General features: G+C 33.4%; 2 protein-coding genes across 2 annotated transcripts; both read left to right on the forward strand.

Annotated features, from left to right (window-relative positions):
- LOC109830468 (isopentenyl-diphosphate Delta-isomerase I) lies at nucleotides 2351-10750 on the forward strand. The gene is made up of 6 exons (XM_020397728.1): nucleotides 2351-2414; nucleotides 2868-2923; nucleotides 8057-8148; nucleotides 9894-9996; nucleotides 10090-10227; nucleotides 10307-10750. The coding sequence occupies exons 1-6, from the start codon at nucleotides 2377-2379 to the stop codon at nucleotides 10558-10560; spliced, it is 681 nt and encodes a 226-aa protein (XP_020253317.1). The 5' UTR covers nucleotides 2351-2376; the 3' UTR covers nucleotides 10561-10750.
- On the forward strand, nucleotides 11389-20863 carry LOC109829445. The gene is made up of 4 exons (XM_020396565.1): nucleotides 11389-11556; nucleotides 13903-14039; nucleotides 20377-20474; nucleotides 20588-20863. The coding sequence occupies exons 1-4, from the start codon at nucleotides 11442-11444 to the stop codon at nucleotides 20814-20816; spliced, it is 579 nt and encodes a 192-aa protein (XP_020252154.1). The 5' UTR covers nucleotides 11389-11441; the 3' UTR covers nucleotides 20817-20863.

Genomic DNA, 22461 nt, shown 5'->3' on the forward strand with positions numbered 1-22461 from the left:
TGTCGGCTGTGGCGTTGGGGCGTGGGGGGGGGGGAGAGGGAGGCGGGGATGTTTTTGTTATTCATCGGCCCGAATTTTGGTTTTGTCTATTAGAATGGAAGTTGCTTTGCGCTGCTTTTCAGATGTCTACGTGTTCTCACGGCGGGGGTTCTTATTTTTTAGTCTCCTTACAGACAATTGCTTGCTTGTGTGTAGTTTTTGTAAGAGTTAAGGGACATATTGTTTTGGTGGCTGCAAATATTTCATTTATTAACTCTTATTAGTGAAATATGGAGGGTTAGACTCACGGTTTAGAGAACACTTGGGTTGTTGATGCAGTTTTTAATGTACGTTTAATTTGTTCTCTAATTTGCTGATAATCCTTATTCAAATGGTTGACGATTAACTTTATTTAGTATAATTATGTGGAGTAAGACTCCTATCAACTTAAGTTGATGTCCACCAAACTTCCTAACCACTCATTTATTAATATAAAAAACCTTTTCATATTATGTAAGGATCCGTAGGCAATATGAGTGGCTAAAAAGTTTGGTGGATAACTTTTTGCTATCCACTTAAGTTGACACAAGTTTTGCTTTAATTATGTGTCGTAAAATTTTTGTTTTGCTTTAGAAAACATGATTCTTCATCGTTATGTGATTTAGAAGAGATTATCCGAGTTCATGTTCGTTCATGATTGGGGTGGCAGCATACTATGATTTGCATACAGCAGTTGTCTGGATACTCATATTGATTTGAGGATAATTCCTAGAAGGAGTTATTTGAAATTGCAGTGTACAATTGTCTAAGTTTGTGAAACTAAATTGACTTTTTAAGTAGGATGTAGTAACAAAAGTTACTAAACGTTCTTTTGTATCTTTTTATGTTACCAGTTAACCGTTAAATTGTTTTAACGAGTTGAAAATAAGCTAAATTTCAGAAAACCCCTTTTAACATTGGATGATTATTAGATAGCCCTTTAGAACTTTCAAAATATTAGAAAAACCCCGCTTAAATTTAGGGGTCATCAGAAACACTGTTTAACTTTCAACAATATTTTTTGCAAACCCTAAAAGCGTGAAGTATAATTTTAACCGGAAAAAATATCTTGCTTTGTAAGCTTATCCACCCATGTGAAAAATAGCACTTAACGTTGTTAGGCGATGTATAAAAAAAAAGTCGTATAGGGGGTTTTCTGAAATTTTGCCTAAACTAATCCATGTGATCAACCTAAAAAATCCATGAGCCATGCACTAATCAATTCCAAAAGGAGGAGATCTAGCCACAGGCGCGTGGAGCTCACGCGCGCGTGGGCTAGCATTGCGCAATCAAATAAAGAGAACTCAACCGATCGCCACTATACACATGTGAGCCACGTATTAACATGATTATATTAATCCAAGCTATATAATTTGTTCACTCAAAAAAAAAAAAAAAATCTAACGTGAAAATCACAAGTATTTCTTCTTGGGATATTTTTCCATTAGAGTTATAAGTTATAACGCATCTCATACATAAAAATTTTTAATTCTAGTGTTTGGTTTAAAACAAGATCTTTGTGTATGATAATTCGATATGGTTCTACGGAAAAAAGTTGTAGCATTTATTGCAAACAATTTGGTCACAACGATCTTGCAAGTTCTTTCGTTAATTAAATAATTTAATGAACTATCCCTATATAGGATTGTGGTGATCTATGCTGTAAATAGAAAAATTGTAATTTTCAAATTAATCCTCTAACCGGTTGTAAATGATAAAAATTAGTCCTTCGTATATAGGGTGTTTTGAAACGATCCGTACATGATATAGATAAGCATTTAATGAGTCCTCAAACTCAAATGCAGACTCACACGCATTGCCCTCAAATGAACGGGAGAATTTTCCTCTTCCGAAGAGTAAAAAACCACCCACGAGACCCACGAGCAAATGCCGAGACCACGACAATTTAAATTAATAATACATTTATTCTTTAGATAGCGCGAACCAAAAACGAACCACTACGCACGTGTCAACCGAAAACAAAAATAAATATATTATATTAATGTCAATCCGCATTAATCCCATTCAACGAATCAATTATTTTAGATCCCTCTCCTCATTTTCTCTTTCCTTTTGTTATTTTATTTATTTATTTATTTTTCTGTATTCAGATTATATATATTGTATTCTTATATTACGAAGAATCCAATCTCAAGAGCGACATTACTAATAACCAGTACAAGCTCCATCTTTTCCTTCCTCGTTCATAGATCTCGGCCTCTCTTTCTTCGCTCCGCCGCACCCCGCAGCTGCCGCCGCCGCTTCCATGGAGAAAGAGGAGAACCCCGCAGCCACCGCCGCCTCCGGCGAGGACACTAGCATGAATGCGCCCCCGCCGCCTCCGGCGAGGACACTAGCATGGATGCTGTTCAGAGGCGCCTCATGTTTGAGGACGAGTGAGTTTCACCTTAATCTTTGTAAATTCCGTTGAATTTTTAAGGATTTTATGTTCTTAATGAGATCTGAATGATGCCAATTTTCGACAAGGACTCGATGAAAAGATAAGATTTTGATTGGGTAATAGATGAGTCACATGGATCTCTGCCAACTTTGATGCTCAAAATAGAAAAAGTTGGACCGGGAGAGCATTATTCAAACAATTCGTAACTCAAAGATTTTTTTTTTTGGAGATTTGACAGTAGAAATCCTACATCCTCTTTGCAATTTTTGCTGTTTACTCTTGTTAGAGTATTAAAATTTGACCATCGATCCTCATCATAATTTTGAGTAATAATAGCGACGTGCAAATTTCCATTGTTTATATTTAATTTGTAACATTTTCGACAAGCATCATACTGATACAAGTAACACATTTGGAAACTGAATAGTTTGATTACTGTGCTATGCAGGTGTATTTTGGTGGATGAGCAAGACAATGTTGTTGGCCATGAATCGAAATACAACTGTATGTAATGGATCGCCGTTCTAGATGTATTCAGTCTTTTACATGAGAATGATTGCTTTTTGACATTATGTTTGTGGTTACCGTATATGTTAGTTTTATCTTAACAGAAAGAAGGCAGGCTTGGTCCTTATGATTTCTAGTCATTGATAGTTTGATTTAGATGCATTTAGTAATAGATAGAAATAGCATAGTATATGCTTTGTTGTGCAAGTAATTGGTATGCCTATTTAACGCAATTTGTTGGACATAAAAGTTTCACTGAAATTATTTGACATTATTTGCCTAAGTTGTTTTCACAATTTTTCTTCACCACATGTTCTGCCATACATTTTCCTTTTGATACTTGCATGAGTATTGCTATTGTGGTTATGCCGTGTCAAAAATTTTAAGAGAAGCCGTGCATAATTGTATCCTTTTACATTTCTCACCTAGTTCTTACTTTGGACTAAAAGAATAGGGTTCATAAAAAAGTAAGTTGTTATGCATGAAAGCATTTCTTGTTTCTTGCTACTTATTTAATGTTGGTTGCTTCTTGCCAGTTGGATCTCTGTTTCTTGATCTGGTTATGTGATGCGAAACTACCCAGTTTGAACTTAAAACTGGATAAATCTATCAACACTAATAATCTGTTGTCGTTCAAATCTTTCTTCTTTCTCTGTATGGATGTCTTCCTATAATAGCCTTTGTTGGCAGTGCTCTATGCTCTCCGTCATGGCTTTGACTTTCACGAGGAACACCTGGCAAGGATGCAGACATTCCTAAAAGCTCTAAACCCTAGCAGTATGTTTGGAAACTTAGGCATGATGAAAATAGATATCTACATGGTATTATTGTCTTTAGTTTTGTAATGAATCTGTGTGGGCACTTATCTAGGACGTTCTTTGATATCTTTGGTTGATACTGGCTTAGATACTGGCTTATTCTGACAACTTCGTTTGTTGATATAGAGGTATCCTTCCAATTCTTGGTGTCTAATGACTCTAATTTGTTCATCTTGCAGATGAATATTCCGCCAAAATTTCAAGCTCAACATATTAAAAATAATATGCTGTCTATGCAATGTCAATTAATGAGGGAGCTCTTTTGGAGTGTTATTTTGGGACTTATTATATTTATTATAAAGTTTTTGTGGATATTAGTTCGTAATGATTGTCATATTTCTAGTTTTCTATATTAGTTCCCTATGAGTCAGTGTTTTGATATTAGTCTCTCACTGTTTGTAACTTAATGCTTACAAATCTTTGATGCCTTCATTCTCCCTAAGTTGGACTTGAGATGAAAATTTAGCCCATTCGTATCACTACAGGGTCCTTTCTCCTTTTCATTACTCTCTCTACCTCTTATCTCATCCCCTATGTTAACTCTACCAAACTTGTTCTCCTAGTACCCCTCTTCTTTACTTATGTGACTAAACTTGATTTGGCATTTTGCAGGAGAGATAATAAAACATTTATTCTCCGTCTTCCCACCTCTTACCTCCACTTCTTTATATTTTGTCCTCCTTTGTCAAGTGGGAAATGGGAATGATCTGAATGGTAAATTTGAGAATCTAATGCTGGGTCATGGGTCTTCGAATTTCTCCATGATTGTATCCAATTGGGCTGGTCTATTTTAGCTGTCATTCAATTTATTGATTGATTAATTTAATTCTTTGGATAATTAATTTCTCATGAACTTTTAATTAGGTACTTCTAAAGTTAACGTGAATGCATGCTTATGGTATTTAGTCCTGGTCCTAAATGTCATAGTGAACTATACTCTGTGCTAGGGCTGGAAATGAACCAAATAATTAACAAATACTTTAGTTATTTTTCGTTAAGATATTCGGTCATATTCAATTCAGTAGTTCATTTAACAGTAAATGAATATTTTTAGTATTTGGTTCATAAAAAAATATAATTTAACCAGAGGTATATTCGATTCGGCTAATTATTAAATATTCATTTATATTTCGCATTTTCCACTAAATTTAATTTATTACAAGCTCCACACATCATATAAAGTTTACAAAACGATGAGATTAAGTTTACTAATTTAGAGAACAAATTCAATAATTCATACAATGTAAGGGGTGTATGTGAAAAATTCCAATTAAATAATAAATAATAAAGTTTGCAAAGCCATGGGATTAAGTTTAATAATTTAGAGAGCAAATTCAATAATATATACAATGCAAGGGGTGTATGTGGAGAAGTCCAATTAAATAATAAAAGAACAAAATGTGTGCCCATGGGGATTCCAACCCAAGAACACCTAACTGGGAATATCCAATTAAACCAACTGCCCCATCAAATATTCACGAATAGGTTTACTCTCAATTAAACCAACTGCCGTATGTAAGCGGTGTATGTGAAAAATTCCAATTAATAATAAGTAATAAAATTTTCGATAGGATTAAGTTTACTTTAGAGAGAAAATTCAATAATACATACAATGTAAGAGGTATATAACCGAAATCAAATTCAAATTCTGTAAAAATGACCAATTTCGATTTCGAATACACAATTCGGTGTCATTTTTCACCCTATTCAATGAAGAGACGTATAAATTTTACTCTCACAAAAAAAAAGAGCAGAAAGATGTAGAAAAGTTATATAGTAGAAGAGTATAGTATGTAAAGCATCTCAAATGGCAACTAGAAAAGAAAATTTGAAGAACTGGGAAATATGTAATATGTTAGATGGAAAGAATAGAAAAAGAGAACAACTAGAAGAATAAGACTGAAAAGAACCAGAAGAACATACAATGAAGAAAAAAACATTTTACTGTGTGAAATTTTGTTCAGCAGTTAAAGCACTTGCGGAATTTCGTTTGGGCTGTCAAAGCACCTGGTTCTTGGTTCAGCATATCTGAAAATTATAGGAGAAGTATTTGAGAGAGGAGGAAAAAAATCTGTGAGAGCTAGCTAGTTGATTTTTATTGGCTATTATAGAGATCCACATACCTAACAAAATTTGTTATGCTTCTTGGATGACAACTAATTATTATAATTACTTTATAGGACTAGTTTTGAGCATCAGGTTGGGTTGATTTATACGGCAACTTTTGGAAGAGATAGACATACCTAGCATGACCAAAACCATAGGCATTGCTTAGTGACCTTGGCTTTTGAGAACACTTTAAAAGGATAATGACCTGCATATAGATTGTTATGTAAATTGAAGTATGTAATCCACCTTTAAGTTTACTTGCTTTGGCCTTATTAATTAGCTTTTTGTTTCTAGAATTATGCAAATTTTTTAGTATCCAACTAAAGATGTTTAAGTAGAACACTTTTCTGTTTATTAGTATATTTTCAGTTGTGCTTTGAATTTGAAGTGCTAGCTTGCAATCCCGCTAAACTAAAATAACAAGAAATGATATTGAATTAGACTCTCTTGATCATAGTGTCTTGCTGAGGGCATCCATTAACAGGTCTTGGTTGTTCCATCTTTTTACCTTTTTTACTTCTTTTCTAGCAATATATTAGAAACAGCGAGTGCTTCTGGGAACTGGACCTAGCAAGGCGCCAAGGTGGGCGCTTAAGTGGTATACAATGGTTTTTTAGCACTTAAATTTTTTATAAGGAGATTGGTTCTGCATAATCTAAGGTGTAAGATTTACAATTCTTCAGCAAAGAGAAAGGTTGAAGGGAGACATCAGGTGAGGACGGTTTTTTACCCCAAAGATTCAAAATTCTATCCTCACTGTTTCATGTGGGATGGATTTGGATATCGCGTTTTCATTCGATATAGTTTGACCTAACTTGTTTGCTCATCCATTACTATGCTTAAGCTGGCAGCATATATGTGACACGGTGTGATTAGCTATAAGCAGGCCATAGCTTAGGTGCTCCCAAAACTTGTCAAAGAACTGAGTTTAAAAGGAGGACAAACTTTGTCATATTCATGAATAACATAATAGAGATAGCTCTTTCATGACAGTAGTAGGTGTGTGCTTGGTACACTGAGACAATTGAGCAAGATGGTTGGCTTCCTTGCAGCGAAAAACTGCAGTTACTTAGAAGTCATAGCATTTATGAGAGGCTACAGTAATAGTCTTGTTAACATTATTGAGCATAATTTGAGGAAAAAGTTAATGATGATCAAGACATGAGGAGCGCACACATATATACATATAAATATACATGTATATATGTATATGTATTATGTGCATGCATATCTATCTTTATTATGTGCGTGTGCGCACGCGTGTATGTGTTTATTGAATAATAAAAAGAACATATTTGGACTCAAGTCTCGATCGACTTAGGTGTCTTTAAATGTCCAGATACAATGAAAACTAGTATGTAGTTTTCTGCAAGCATATTGGAGTACCGAATACTAAAAGGAGATAAGTATTAATTTCAGCATTCTTCTAGAGTACCTAAAGGAGAAAATATCAATGAATATATTTTAAAATTTTCCAGGATAGGCATAACTGGTTTCAACTTACTCGATATCCTTTAAGTAAATAAAAAAATTTCCAACAAGTGGGAATGGTGGAGATTGCCTGTTTGTCTTGTTCGACAGATAGGGATCATTAACTTTTAGATGGGAGACATCCATCATTCATTCATGCTTAGGCCGTGGTGTATGTCCAGATGTTACATGATCATGTGTGTTGAATGTGTTTTGAGCACGTTGAACTTGTTCGTGCGTGTTGAATGTGTTTCGTGCATGGATTCACATATATGTGAATGCTGTCATGCTCATTTAAAAATAGAAGACCAAGTGATGTAATGGATATGTGTAGAAATTATTGGGATTATATTGAAATAGAAACTATGCATACGCTGTTTCCTGTTATTAGTCTGGAAATATGATATTGTTTTATTTTGGAAGGTTAAAACACATCCCTAGGAAATTGTGATCAATATTGTTTTTATGTACTCAGTTATATTCTTTTTCTTTCACTGCTTATCTTGACGTTTCCTTTCTGTTTAATACAATTTTTGAGCATTATTCTATTTGCACTTTAAACTTCTTATAGTTGTCTATTTCATACATTTAATGCTTGTCACCTTGCGTGCTAAATGTTGTTTGCTAACATAATGATTGCTTAATGGCAAACAAAGAATTCATCATCCTAGTTTAAAAAGTTTTACAAATTCATTATTTCTTCGCTATTACTGAGCTCCTGTGAAAACTCTAGGTCATCTGATGGAAAATATTGAATCCAAGAATCTGCTTCACAGGGCTTTTAGTGTTTTCCTGTTCAACACCAAATATGAGTTACTACTTCAGGTACATGATGTAACTGTTTCGTCTATTGTTGGAAATTGAATTGATATTGCTCAAAAGATAAGTATTTTTGTTTAAAGTAGAGGTACGAATCAACTAGAAAAAAATATATTGTCTAACGCGTGAAAGTGGACCCTTATCTTGCTGAGATGTATCTTCTAGGCCTTTTAACTTCCATATATTCAATTCCAGATATAAAGAGTCTTATTTTGGTAGGCATATTGTTCTTTTTTATTTCAACGGTCTATGATATTACTCATTTAAATAATTATAGAATGTTCAGAGTCATTATTGAGATTATGCAGTTATCCTTTCTTATTATATGATTAAGCAGCTAATCGAATTTCTGTGATGAATTAGTAGAGCTTGTACCCATCCTATCATTTTTTAATACAGTTTGTGTCAGATATAAAGTGAAAATATTTGGCAAATTCACAAATATCGTTCAATTGTGATAGAGCTTATACATGTAAAAGTAGGATGAAGGCTTATCAATACATCCTAGAAGATTGGTGCAGGGTCACGTACAATGTACTGAGTCATATTTCACCCTGCATGGCCTATAGCCCATTTAAATGTCAATATCAAGTACATAGTTGCCAGAAAGTTTTGTACAGAATTACAACCCATGAAATTTGTTTCCTCCAAAGAGTTTCTAGGACTTGAAAAATCTATTCTTGAAAATTTGAGAATTACATTGAAACTTTTAGAGAATTGTTCCTTTGTAATGTTCTGGATACTTTTCTGGGGAAACTTATTGTTGGACATATGGGAAACCTCACAATATGAGAAACCAATAAGTACTTTATAATGTTACAACATGATGGCACACATTTTTAAACACAACATCAACTCAAATTTTAGGTTTTCTTTGTAGGCCCTATATGTTATTTATGTTTGCTCTCAGGGTTTTGATTGTAATTTTCTTAACCTGTATCACCTCTTTTTGGATGTCATTTAATTTTCTTTTAGAGTTCCAATTTGGTATATTCCTTAATCCTTAGTTGTTACATACCTTTATATGGTGAATAGTCATTTATTCAGATTTTCAAGTAAATTGTAACCTATTGGAAAGGGCTATGTTATCTGCTGAGAATGGACAGTCCTACCTACATCAATTTTAGGTAAATTAAACTACTGCTAGAAAATTATTCTAACATGAATAGGTCATTAGTTGTCAAAAGCTACAAAAGATAATTCATCAAGATGTGAACTTGATAATATAGCTTTGAGCTTTCTTTTCATTTCTTCAGCTTTGTTCTCCATCCTTCTCTGGGTCCTCCTTCCTCTGATGTTTATTAGTTGCAAACGCCTTTGGAGCTGCAAGTACTAGTTGGTGCTTGACTGGTGGCTATCGTAGCTCATGTGTTTTCTGCATCTCAGCATTAAAGAGCATTGTTTACCAGTACACAAACTAAATTGGATGTCATTATTTAAACCCATAATTAACTCATAGTACACAATTAATTCCCTAAATGAAACTGTGTGGCAAATAATAAGTTTGATTCTGTATTCATAATATATTCCATTATTTCCTCATGTTAATTCCTTGGTGCGACTATGTTGGTTCATGGATTTTCTGGTAATGAAGTTTGATTCCATGACTTGCCCACTCTAATTTGCTTTGGCCGTCATTGCCGTTTCATGTGTTTGCCAATAAATGGTAAAATTTAACAATTTGAAGCTGCCGTAGTTTCACCATAATGACTAATTTATGTTAACTACTGTTATTTCCATATTTTATTCAGCAAAGATCAGCGACCAAGGTGACATTTCCTTTAGTATGGACCAACACCTGCTGCAGCCATCCGCTTTACCGCGATTCTGAGCTTATACAGGAGAACTACCTCGGTATTTCTAGTTTTCAGTGTTAAATACATATAGTACTGGTGATCTTCTCACTTATAGAGAACTTCTAACTAAACTACATTGCCATTTTATTAGGGGTTCGAAATGCTGCTCAAAGGAAGTTACTAGATGAGCTTGGTATACAAGCTGCTGACGTTCCTGTTGATGAATTCATGCCTCTTGGTCGCATGCTTTACAAGGCCCCATCCGATGGAAAATGGGGAGAGCACGAGCGTAAGCACTCGCAGAATCGCTTGTTCTTCTTATATCTCAACATCTTTGTTACTGATCCTTTTTTCCCTTTACTTTGCAGTTGATTACTTGCTTTTCATCATTCAAGATGTCAATATGCAACCAAACCCAGACGAGGTTGCTGATGTTAAGTACGTCAATAGAGGACAATTGAAGGAGTTGTTGAGGAAAGCTGATGCTGGAGAGGATGGTATTAAGCTGTCTCCTTGGTTCAGGCTGGTTGTTGACAACTTCCTGCTCAAATGGTGGGATCATGTTGAGAAGGGCACTCTTCAGGAGGTTGAAGACATGAAAACAATTCATAAGCTGTTGTAAACGGTGAGCTTAATTTGGGGGAATTTTTGAAAGCAGTTTGATGAAACAATCAGGCATTATTTTTTTTGTTGGAATAAACTGTACTCTGAACTGGTATGATCAGACTAGTATTTGCTTGTGCTATTTGGAAACCCCCTTCTTGTTTGTCGCTGCATGTAGTTTTTCCATTTATGTGGAAAAATTCTTTTCATTGTGTTGTTTGAGGTGTGACTTGAATTTCTTGCCATCCAGTTAATTGCTTTGCCAATCTGATCAAGGTTTTGTTGAATTTGTGCTCATTCTCAATCATAGTTCCTTCTATTAACTCGCATTTTCTCCAAATACAGTTAAAAGAGATGGAGCAGTTGTGAATTTTCCTATGATCCAGTCTCACCCCTTTATATTATTAATCAAGGTCTCAATGACGCTTATCATAATATCCTTCAGCATCTTTGTAATAAATGTTTTTATGATAACTATAGGCGACGTCTTTCAACTAAGACAATGTTTCGACTTTCATCAATCAAAAGACGAAATCCCCACTTGCCTCATCCATCAACTCGATACACTCAATCCAATCCTAAGCCGTCCGTTTGTCCTCTTCACTCTTTCACAAAACTTAAAAGATTATGTGCCCTCATTACCTCGTTAGTTCCAAATCCTCCGAACTCATCAAAATCCAAAACAATTCCTAAGTTCTCTGCTCCCCTTCATTCCTATATATGGTGGCAAAAACACTTTTGCTCATCCTTCGGTCTATTATTACGTTATAGAGTTCTTTTATGGATAACGACGATAACGGCTGTAGAGAAACGGGAGAGTCGTCAGACCGCTCCCGTTACAGTCGTCCTAGTAGTGGTGGTGGTGCGAGCAGCGCCGGTAGTAAGCATGTTGTGGTGGTGATGGATGCACTCAGGGAGTTCTCAACAAAGCCTTTGGAGTGGGCTCTTGAGCATGTTGTTGAGCCCGGGTACACGCTCACTCTACTTGGAGTCATGCCATGGCTTAGCCTCCCACGTAAGCATAAATACATTTCTTGAGTTTTGATGACTAAATATTGATTTTTAGTATCGTTTTAGCAGTTTGCCTTTTTTTTTTTTTTTAATTTCCTCCTCCCAAATCTCTTTCGAACAAGAAGAATACATACTGAAAGATGATTATTACTTGTGCAAATTCTATTACCCTTCAAGGGAAAAACTTTTGGAGCTAGCTAGACTAATAGAGACACACATGAATCCAGATTCGAACTTCCAAGGAAATTTAAGATTTAGAATTTTAAGCAAGCAGAAATGCTAAGTACAAATTATGTCAGAACACGTACAAATAGGTTGTCACTCATGAGGAGGACAACGGGACTGCGATTTAGGAAATTTCCATATATATATATATATATATAGGGAAAAGTGAATCTAAGGTGACACCCTAGGCTCCTACCTAAGGACGCGGCCTAGAATCACATCATTTCCTAAATTTTTTTGCGATCCGCTCCGTTGAACTTGATCTACACGTTCTTAAACTCAAACACACCAATTTTGGGGTGAACCCGTTGTGTTTTGACCATTCGTTGAGCCGTGCAAAAAGTTCTATTCATTCGAAACCGTTAAAATTATGGCGAGTGGATAAAGGGTCAAAACACGACAAGTTCACCCCAAAATTGGTGTGTTTGGGTTTAAGAACGTGTAAATCAAGTTTAACGGAGCGGATCGTAAAAAAATTAGAAAATGATGTGATTGTAGGCTGCGTCCTTAGGTGGGAGCCTAGGGTGTCACCTTAGATTCACTTTTCCATAATATTATATATATATATATTATACATATATATATAATATATATATAGATAATATATATATATTATATAGAAAATGGAGAAACTTGGACCAAGTTGCTCCAAACAAACTTGCCGTATAATGTGGACTAATCATGTCCGATAACATCTACATTGGAATTTGGTGAAAGCGTGTTAAGACCACTATCGATCCTTCAAGGGTGATGTAATAGACATATTAGGTCACATCCACTACCAAGGTTGCTCTTAAGCAACGTTCGCGTACAAGTGCTCCAATTTCCTCTCTCTCTCTCTCTACTCTATATATATATATATATATAATATATATATATATATATATATATTATATAATATATATATATATATATGAGAAATATGGAGAACCTTGGTACCAAGTTTCTCCATTGAACTTGGTAGTGAGGTGGCCAAATCAAGACCCTACATCATGCCTCGGAGAGAGAGCCTCAATTACTATTCACCTACTTTAAAAAAGAGGCTCCATCTCCGAGGCATGATGTAGGGGTTAGATTTGGCCAGCTTTCTACCAAGTTCAATGAAAGAACTTGGTACCAAGGTTCTCCATATTTCTCATATATATATATATATATGGACATATGATTCTAAGGTGCTACCTTAGATTGAACCTAACGTTGCACCTTTCAATGTATAGATTAGGCTATTTCAATGGATGGTTCGCCCCATTCATCATGATCTAAATGTCTTAAAACATCTACAAAATAAAAATTATGATATTTGAATATATCTAACACATATTTTTTATTGTCTCTTTTGTTGTGTTGTCGTAAAAACCGTTAATTTTACTATCACTTGATGTATTAGTAAAAACAGCTCAATATGCCTAATTTTTTATTTACATGCCATCCAAATCATATAGATTAAAATGAACGGAGTGGATCAAGTAAATTGATTGCATATAATCTAATTTTCAAGGTGTATCATTAGGTTCAATCTAAGGTATAAAAAGTTTTGTGGATGGTCCACTTAAGTTGACATAAGAATTTCTCTCTCTCTCTCTCTCTCTCTCTCTCTCTCTCTCTTGACGGGAAAGCAAAATTGAGCAAGAAACAAACTTTTCTTACCAAATTTCAGTTTTTTTGAATTTGGGAAAAGTGAGGAAAAAGTTAGTTTTTTGGCATATTGAATAGACACTACATAGGATACCCATACACACACATATATATGTTTTTGGCATATATATATGTGTGTGCGTGTGTGTATGCACCTTAGATTCAACCTAAGGTAGCGCCTTCAAAGTTACATTATATGCTATCAAATTATTCGATCCACTCCGTTCATTTTGTTTTATATGTTTTCAATTGTATACAAAAAAAATTAGACATGTTGGGTTGTAGTTACCCGTGCATCAAGTGAATGTAAAATTAACGGTTTTACGATAATATAACTAAATAGACAATAAGCATTTAATCATCATGATTTTTGTTTTTATAGATGTTTTGAAACATTTAGATCACAATGAATGGAGCGCATCAACAATTGGAATAGTCTAATTCATGAATCAAGAGGCGCTACCTTAAATTATTCACTAATTTGATGCAGTGTTATGCAAGACATGGCTGGATATATGGACATTGGACCCTGGCGATCTGTCGAACATTCAAGATAAGTCCGAATGGAAGAACGATCCTAAGCATCAGAGACTACGCACCATGGTTGATCTTTGTGACGCTCGCGGAGTAAGTTGTCCATTACGTATTCAGTCATTCTGAAGATATACCCCTGTAATATAGGGAGTTAGTTAACATTATAAACTAATTTTTCGTTAGCACTTAGACCCCCTGATACTTGTGCTATCTCTCCGTCATCTATACTTACAATACAGGGGCCGTATGTCCAATGACAAAAGAGGATTGGGGTTCTTTACAACAAAGTAAAATATTAGAAGATATTGGTGCTATACATTCATGTCATGTGACACCCAAGCGACAATTGTAAATATCAAAGAGCTAACTCTGTCACGACATCAGGGAGTTGGGTGCTAACAAAAAATTTAGCAACTAAAGCGGGCAACCTCCTACGTACACTACGAGCAGGTTATCTGTAGTTGACCATTTTAAATATATATATTGGACACAAAAGATGTTAATTAAAATAATGAAGAGACACAATTTCTAAGGTGTGAAACACTTTCTTTTAAAAATATATTTGCCCCACGTAATAATTCAAGTTTGCTTCGTGTTAGTCTAAATTTTCTTCCCAAGATACAACAGAAAATTAAAAATTCCAACAAGCAAATCTGGAATTTTCCACCATTAATTCTTGCGAAACAATTTTGTAGGGTTTGCAGATTTTTTTGAGAGAAAATTCTGAGAAAAGAAGTGAGTATTGATGTCTGAAATCATAGACTATTTATAGGTTTGAAAAGATGTTTCCAACAGCTATAACTTTTTAAAATACCCATTGGAAGAAACAGTCATTTTCCAACAGTCAAAAACAACCATAACTCCCAACAGTCACTTGTCTATTGATATTTTGATAAATTTAAAATTTTAAAATAACAACAACAATAATAAATAAGCAGTGCGTCAAAATCGCGCATTATTCGTGCTACTTGCACGCGGGTTTAGAGGTCTATTCTTTGATTCATTTATCAAAGCCTAATAATTATTAAATATTGTTAAACCTGTAAAAGAATGCTCAAATATCCGATGTGGGACTATCTTGTTTTTACTAACAAATATTAACAATCCCCTACTTTGTTTGGAAAAACAAGTATTTCTTTTGAAAAAATATTATTTATTTAAAATAATCTGCAATATGTATAAAATAAGATAATTAAATATACATATCTAGAGGTATCTTTCAATTTAAAACTTTAATTATTACAAACACTTCAAAATTCTATCAAAGTCCTTAGTTGCCTTAGCATTAAACTAATTACTCTTTGTGATAGAACCAGAGAATGTTGTACATACACTAATCACTTGTTTCAATGAGAATTAATATTTTAGTACTGTTATGGCCTTGTGCTTATTCTCGGTTCATGAACTCTTTAAAGAGCAAACCTTTAGCTCTTTTAAGATGCAGCACCCCTTCTAAGTTCAGCTAAGTGAAACGTCTATAATTTGTTCTCCATTACTTTAAACACAGAACATTAATATATTAGACTTTCATTAAGAGCAAAAACTCATCCTCTTTTTGTGTAATAGACGATATTGACATTATCTTTTAGGGCTTAATGTGTCAATATCAATTGATCACTTTTAGAAACTTGTTACTATTAATTTAAATATTTTAACCAGTTCAATTCTAGTAAATGGTGGGATTACCATTCTTAAAGATCTTAAATATAAGGTTTCAGCCCTATTTCTCTTAATGTCATCTTTACTACCTGTCTTGCTAGTTGTAAATGGATCAGCCAAGTTTTTATTTGTCTTAACATAGATAATTATTAGGTCACCATCTTGTATCAATTATTTCACATATACATGTCCTAGACTTATGTGTCTAGACTTACCATTATACGTACAACTATAAGGCGTTGGCAAAACGGCTTGACTATCACAATGGATAGAAATAGGATGCATTGGACTAGGCCATAATTTAATATATAGTAATAAATTTCTAATCCATTCAGTCTCTTTGCTAGTTGTTGCTAAAGTAATAAACTCAGATTTCATGGTAGAGTGTGAGATACATGTTTTTTTCTTGCTCGCTCAAGAAATTGCTCCTCCACCAAGTGTAAAAATCATCGAAGTGGATTGGTTGTCCCCTACTCTAGTCATCCAACTTGCATCCGTGTATCCCTCTAACACAGCCTAATAATCATTATAGAACAAACAAAGATTTTTTATTTCTTTAAATATTCAAAAATTTTGGAAATGCTTTTCCAATGTTCTACACTTGGATTACTAGTGTATCTACTTGATTTGCATGCATCAAATGCAATATAGGTCTAGTGCAATTCATAGCATAAATTAAAGAATCAATTGCATTAGCATACTCAAGTTGTGCTACAGCTCTACCAGAATTGACAGTCAATTAAATGCTAGGATCAAATGGAGTGTTGTATTCTTTAAAACCAAGATGATTAAATTTATTCAATATTTTTTCAATATAATGTGATTAGCTTAAAAAACCCCCCATTATGTTTTCTAACTTTAATCCCTAAAATAGTATCTGCTTCTCCTAATTTTTTTATTTTAAACATAGAAGATAGATACTCATTTGTCTCATTTATGCAAATTATGTTAGTGCTAAATATTAATATGTCATCGACATACAAGCAAACAAGTACACTATATTTATCAGTGAATTAGAATAAATGCACTTATCAACACTATTATGTTTGAATTCATAAGACAAAATAATAGAATCAAACTTTTCATGCCACTTTTGATGCTTGTTTAAGACCATAAATAGATTTAATTAGTTTACATACTTTTCTTTTATTTTCTAGAAGAATAAAACTTTTTGGTTGTTCCATGTAAACCTCCTCATTTAAATATCCATTCAAAAATACAGCCTTAACATCCATTTGATACACAAACAATTTATATATAGATGCTAAAGCAATAAGAATACTAATAGATGTTATGTGTGCTACAGGTGCATATGTATCAAAATAATCTATGCCTTCTTTTATGTCTTAATGCTTTAGCTACTAATCTAGCCTTAAAAGCTTGAATAGAACCATCATAATGGTATTTTCTTCTAAAAACCCAATTACTATCTATTGGCTTTGATCCTTGAGGTAAGTTTACTAAAATCCAAGTTTTTATTACCAATTATAGAATTTATTTCATCATTGATAGCTTCTTTCCAAAATGAAGCATATCTAGATGACATTGGTTTTATAAAGGTTTTATGATCATTATCTGGGATAAAACTTATAGGACGTTTATTCAAAACATTGTTGTTCCCATCACCTTCAACAAGAAAAATAATTTGTTCAAGAGAAATAAAATCCGAAGGTAAAGATATCTCTTTTCTTGCTCTAGTACTTCCTCTTAATTCTGATATTTCCTTAGATATACTAATTTCCTTAGCATGAAAAACAGAACTAGGAATATCACTAGAGCTAGGCAGAATAGGAATATTTTCAACATTCTTAGAATCTGTAGCAAATTTATTTTTAAAGAATTTAACATCTCTAGATTCAACAATAGTATTAGAAGATAAATCAGATAGTCTATATGCTTTACTGTTTTCATCATATACGGTAAAAATACTTTTAATGACTCTAGGTCCAAGTTTTGTTCTTTTAGGATAAAGAACTCTATAATAAGCCAAACACCCCCACACTCTAAGATATGACAGATTAGGCTTTCTTTACCTTTCCATAACTCATAAGGGCTTATGTTTGACTTTTTAGAGGGAATTCTATTATGGATATAACATGTTGTGTAAAGTGCTTCTCCCTATAAGTTTAAAAGTAACTTAACATTAGTAAACATACAATTTATCATTTATTGTAAAGTTCTATGTTTTTCTTTTGGCTAAACCATTCTGTTGGGAGTATAAAGTGCTGTGCATTGATGAATAATGCCATGTCCTTCCCAAAAAGTATTAAAATCATCCGAAAATATTCACCACCTCTATCAGAAAGTAACAATTTAATTTTCTTGTTAAGTTGATTTTCAACTTCTATTTTGTATTTTTTAAACATGTCAAAAGCTTTATCTTTTATTCTTAAAAGATAAACATACATATATCTACTGCAATCATCAAAAGAAGTAATAAAATATCTTTTCCTCCTCTAGTTAGTATGCCATTTAATTCATGTATATCAGAATGTATTAAAACTTTAGAATCTCTGTAGGACACACTTAGAAAAAAATTCTTTATTAATGTAGACTTAGCACAGATTTGACATTAATCAAATTCACCATTAAAGTTAATCAAGTCTAATTTTTTCATATTCTCAAGTAGCAAAAATTTAAGTGTGCTAAGCGATCATGCCATAAATAAGAAGATTCAACAATATAAGCTAAAGACATAATTTTATTATTAATACTGAGTTAATACATTCCATCACAAGAGTAACTTTTTTCCATAAACATCCCGCTCTTAGACAGAATTACATTGTTTGACTCAAAAGCAACCTAAAACCCTTTCTTAGAAAGAAGATCAACAGAAACTAAATTCTTTTTAATTTTGGGTACGTACAGAACATTCATAAGAGTCAATCTCTTTATGGAAGTAAAATCTATATCAACAGTCCCTTTTCCATCAACTTTTGCACAAGCATTGTTCCCCATTTGCACTTCTGTAATTTTTGAAAATCCTTTAAACATAAATTTGTCTTTACAAACACGGATAGTTGCACCAGAATCAACCCACCATCCGGACTTAATAGAAATCATAGCAACCAGATTCTCTTTTATCATATTTGTAGAATCCTTTGATTTCGCATTATTATTTTTTCTGTGACGACATTCTTTAGCGAAATGTCTAGGCTTATCACAAATAAAATAGGACCTCATTCTCTTCCGAAAATATTTCTTTTTGAAGTATATATTGTCCATTTTACTTTTCTTAAAGGTTCACATTTTTCACTGAAGATTTATTCTTTTCCACTATGTGGACCTTAGAATCACTATGGGCAGAATTTTTCGAATCACGTAAGTGTGACTTCTCTTCAATTCGAAGATTTTTTAGAAGTTGTTCTAAAGAGATATCCTCGATTTTATGCATTAATTTCTTTGCATAATCTTTCCAAGTTGTGGGTAGCTTTGCAATAACTATAGCAACTTGAAAAGATTCGGAAAGAACTATTTTGAGAACATGAATCTTATTGACGTGAACCTCGAATTCATGAACTTGCTCCAAGACAGATTTATCATCAACCATTTTATATTCTAAATATTTTATAATTAAATAATTAGTGGTACCTTCCTTCTCGGCTTTGTAGTTAAATTCTAGTGCGTTCCAATTTTCATTGCCGACTTTATTCTAATAAAAATATCATACAATCGGTCCGAGAATGTGTTCAAATATGTCCGCGACATAGCACTTCATCTTCCTTTCGTTTTGACTTTTGCTTCTTGATTTCTTCTATTTCCTCCTCAAGGGGTTGTTTCTTGTCAGCACTTAGTTTTGGATATTCTATAGACTACAGGTTGGGATTGAGGATGTAGGAAATCTTCAATGTTGTAAGAAGAAACACCATCTTGTCTTGCTAGCGAGAGAAACTGTTTGCGTCGAATCGATCCAATTTGACCCTGTCTTAATTCATCACCTTTATTGATTCTGACTCCATTGCAGCAGATATATTTTTTTAAGATTGTTAATAAAAATAATGAAGAGATAGAATTTCTGAGGCGTGAAATACTTTCCTTAAAGAATATTTGCCCTACTTGATAATTCGAGTTTGCTTCAGGTCAATGAAAATTTTCTTGCTATGGTACAATAGAAAATTAAAAATTCCAGCAAACAAATCTGAAATTTTACACCAATTCTTTGCGAAATAAGTTTGTAGGATTGCATATTTTTTTAGAGAAACTTCTGAGAAAAGAAGTGAGTACTGATATATGAAATCATAGGCTATTTACAGTTTGAAAAAATATTTCCAACAATCATAACTTTTTAAAACACCTCTTGGAAGAATCAGTTATTTTCCAAAAGTAAAAAAATAGCCATAACTCCAAATAGTCACCAGTCTGTTAATATTTTGATAAATTCAAAATTTTAAAATAACTACAAAAATAATAAATAAATAATGTGTCAAAATCACACATTATTCGCGCTACATGCACGCGGGTTTAGAGGTCTATGCTTCGATCCATTTATCAAAGCCCAATAATTATTAAATATTTTTAAACCTCTAAAACAATGCTCAAATATCCGATCGTCGACTATCTTGTTTTTACAAACAAATACTAACAAAAGAAACAACTCAATGAGTACCAAGTAGATATAGGTTACATCATTAATATAAAATTTGCACATGCCTATTAGTTTGCACATTTAAAGATGAATGTATATTGAAATCAACACTTTTAGCATCACTTGTGTTAATTATTGGATCATATGATTAATGCATTTCCTAGCTAATACATCGAGAAATTGTAGGTTGTGCTTCTAATGAAGGTTGTCATGGGCTATCCTGTAAAACTGATGGTTTTGGAGCAAACAACAAATCTGCATGCATCATGGATTGTCTTTGACAGGTACGTGCATGCATGCATACATATACATGTATATACATATCAGTGTGTATAACTACTAAACTCATGAGAAAAATATAATATGCTTAACTTCGACATGTTTTTCTCTCACATAGATATCAAAGGAAGAGAAGATCCTTCTACAAAAGGAGAATCCCTTGCAATATGGTGATGATGAAGGAAGATGGAATGGTTGATGTACTTAGAGTTAACCCGGTGATCGATAGCCGCGAAACCCCAACATCTTTAATGTCATCAGCACTGCAAACCCCAGGTCCGAAGCTCATCAGTTGCACGCAGTGGATAGACTTTCTTCACAATGATTCCAGAAGGAGAGAAGGATAGAAAATGTGCCCATTTCATAAACTAGCTTTCACTATGGGAAATAATTCAGTATGTATAGCTCATCTGACATGCATGCAACGGATCATCTTTAGCGACTAGCGAGGTTGCTTGAAAAGTTTATTTCTTTTTATATATTTTTATTTTAGATAAATCGAAGAAAATTCAAGGCAAACACTACTAGAAACAAGATTTTTAGCCACGGACAAATCCGTCGCTAAAATTTTTAGCGACGGAAAAAATAAAATTTCGTCGCTAAAATACCGTCCGTACATTGAGGGTACCTAAAATTACTTTTAGCGAAAAACCGTCGGTAAAATTAAAGCGACAGAAAATTTCCGTCGCTAATACAAATTTTTCCGTCGGCAAAAACTTTTTGCGGACGGAAATATAGCGACATATATTTCCGTCGCTATAAGTCATGTTATAGCGACGGGAATATCTATCGCTATATTTCCGTAGGCAAAACCCCATTGTCTAGCAGTGAAATGAATATGTCTAGCATAAAAATGGGCACATTTAATTTAAGGACAAAAACGTTTAGGGCACAATGAAGTTAAGAAAAAAAATTAGAAGGAGGAACTAAGAATCCATTGTTCTTGCTTAAAGGAGATAAAGTTCTGGGTAAATTTCACTAAACCCCTAATAAAATTGGACCTTTGGCACTTTATCCCTGAAAAAAAAAAAAAAGTTTTGGAATTCTAGAAAACCACCAAAATTTGATAATTTTCACTTAACACAAGTAACGACCTAGGCCCATATCTTGATCCCCAAATAGAGAATATTACTAAACCAAAATGTTTTTGGAGGTTTTCTAGAATTCCCATAGTAATTGGGGGTTTATTGAAGGTTTCAAACCTATACGCTTATCCCCCTCAAAATCGAAGTCAAAACCATACTAGCAGCTTTTCACATGCAAATGCATGTGCAAAATATTACAACTTATTTTTCTAATTTTTATATCAAAAGAGAATTGAAAATTAAAGTTTTGATTAACATTTTTTTATTAATTGCGATGAGAACCAAAGTTTGTTTTTCAAATAGAATTCTTGTAGTATAATAAACTACATGTATAATTAGTCCTAAGGGCAATGGTTAGCAAAACCCATTAAAAAAAGCCTTTGTGATACTTTTTTGTGAAGATAGAAGAATAATATTCTTTTTTTTAACCAAATATTGGCAATAATTTCTCAGAGTTTTTTAAATGAAGACATTTTTATACTTGCAATTTTGCGGTTTTCCTCTAGTACATTTAAAAGATTAGAGATTATCCTAAGCTTTCAAGACTTTTAATATTATGTTCATAATTCTTTACTTGTATGATGTGGCAATTTTTAATGTTAAAGGGCTGACATGAAAACATTAAGTTCATACTGCATATAAACAAGGGAAATAGTGAGAAAGGAATTGTGTTGAAGATTATTGCAGATAAAAGTTTCTAAGAAGTTAACCATAAAAACGTATCAATAGGTGAGAGGAAATGGAATCCGTTCACATGTTTTTTTTTTTCGGTGAGGGAAGGGTGCCGGGGGAGGGGCTTGGGGGTACTTTCTTCCTTAATTTTTCTTGATAAGGCAATCAAAGAACTATCAATATATCCCTAGTATTTCTTTTGTAAATGGAAAGTTACCTTCAAACTATTGGACAC

Source organism: Asparagus officinalis, chromosome 2 (genome assembly GCF_001876935.1).
Source record: "Asparagus officinalis chromosome 2, Aspof.V1, whole genome shotgun sequence".
Lineage (NCBI taxonomy): Eukaryota > Viridiplantae > Streptophyta > Magnoliopsida > Asparagales > Asparagaceae > Asparagus > Asparagus officinalis.

Excerpts from the sequence above, each read along its gene's own strand:
- LOC109830468 (XM_020397728.1), top strand. The coding sequence starts at position 2,377 with ATGGATGCTGTTCAGAGGCGCCTCATGTTTGAGGACGA. Across the intron at positions 2,924-8,056 it reads CCATGAATCGAAATACAACT|GTCATCTGATGGAAAATATT; the intron begins GTATGTAATGGA and ends TGAAAACTCTAG. Across the intron at positions 10,228-10,306 it reads AAAATGGGGAGAGCACGAGC|TTGATTACTTGCTTTTCATC; the intron begins GTAAGCACTCGC and ends TTTACTTTGCAG.
- LOC109829445 (XM_020396565.1), top strand. The coding sequence starts at position 11,442 with ATGGATGCACTCAGGGAGTTCTCAACAAAGCCTTTGGAGTGGGCTCTT. Across the intron at positions 14,040-20,376 it reads ATCTTTGTGACGCTCGCGGA|GTTGTGCTTCTAATGAAGGT; the intron begins GTAAGTTGTCCA and ends GAGAAATTGTAG. Across the intron at positions 20,475-20,587 it reads TCATGGATTGTCTTTGACAG|ATATCAAAGGAAGAGAAGAT; the intron begins GTACGTGCATGC and ends TCTCTCACATAG.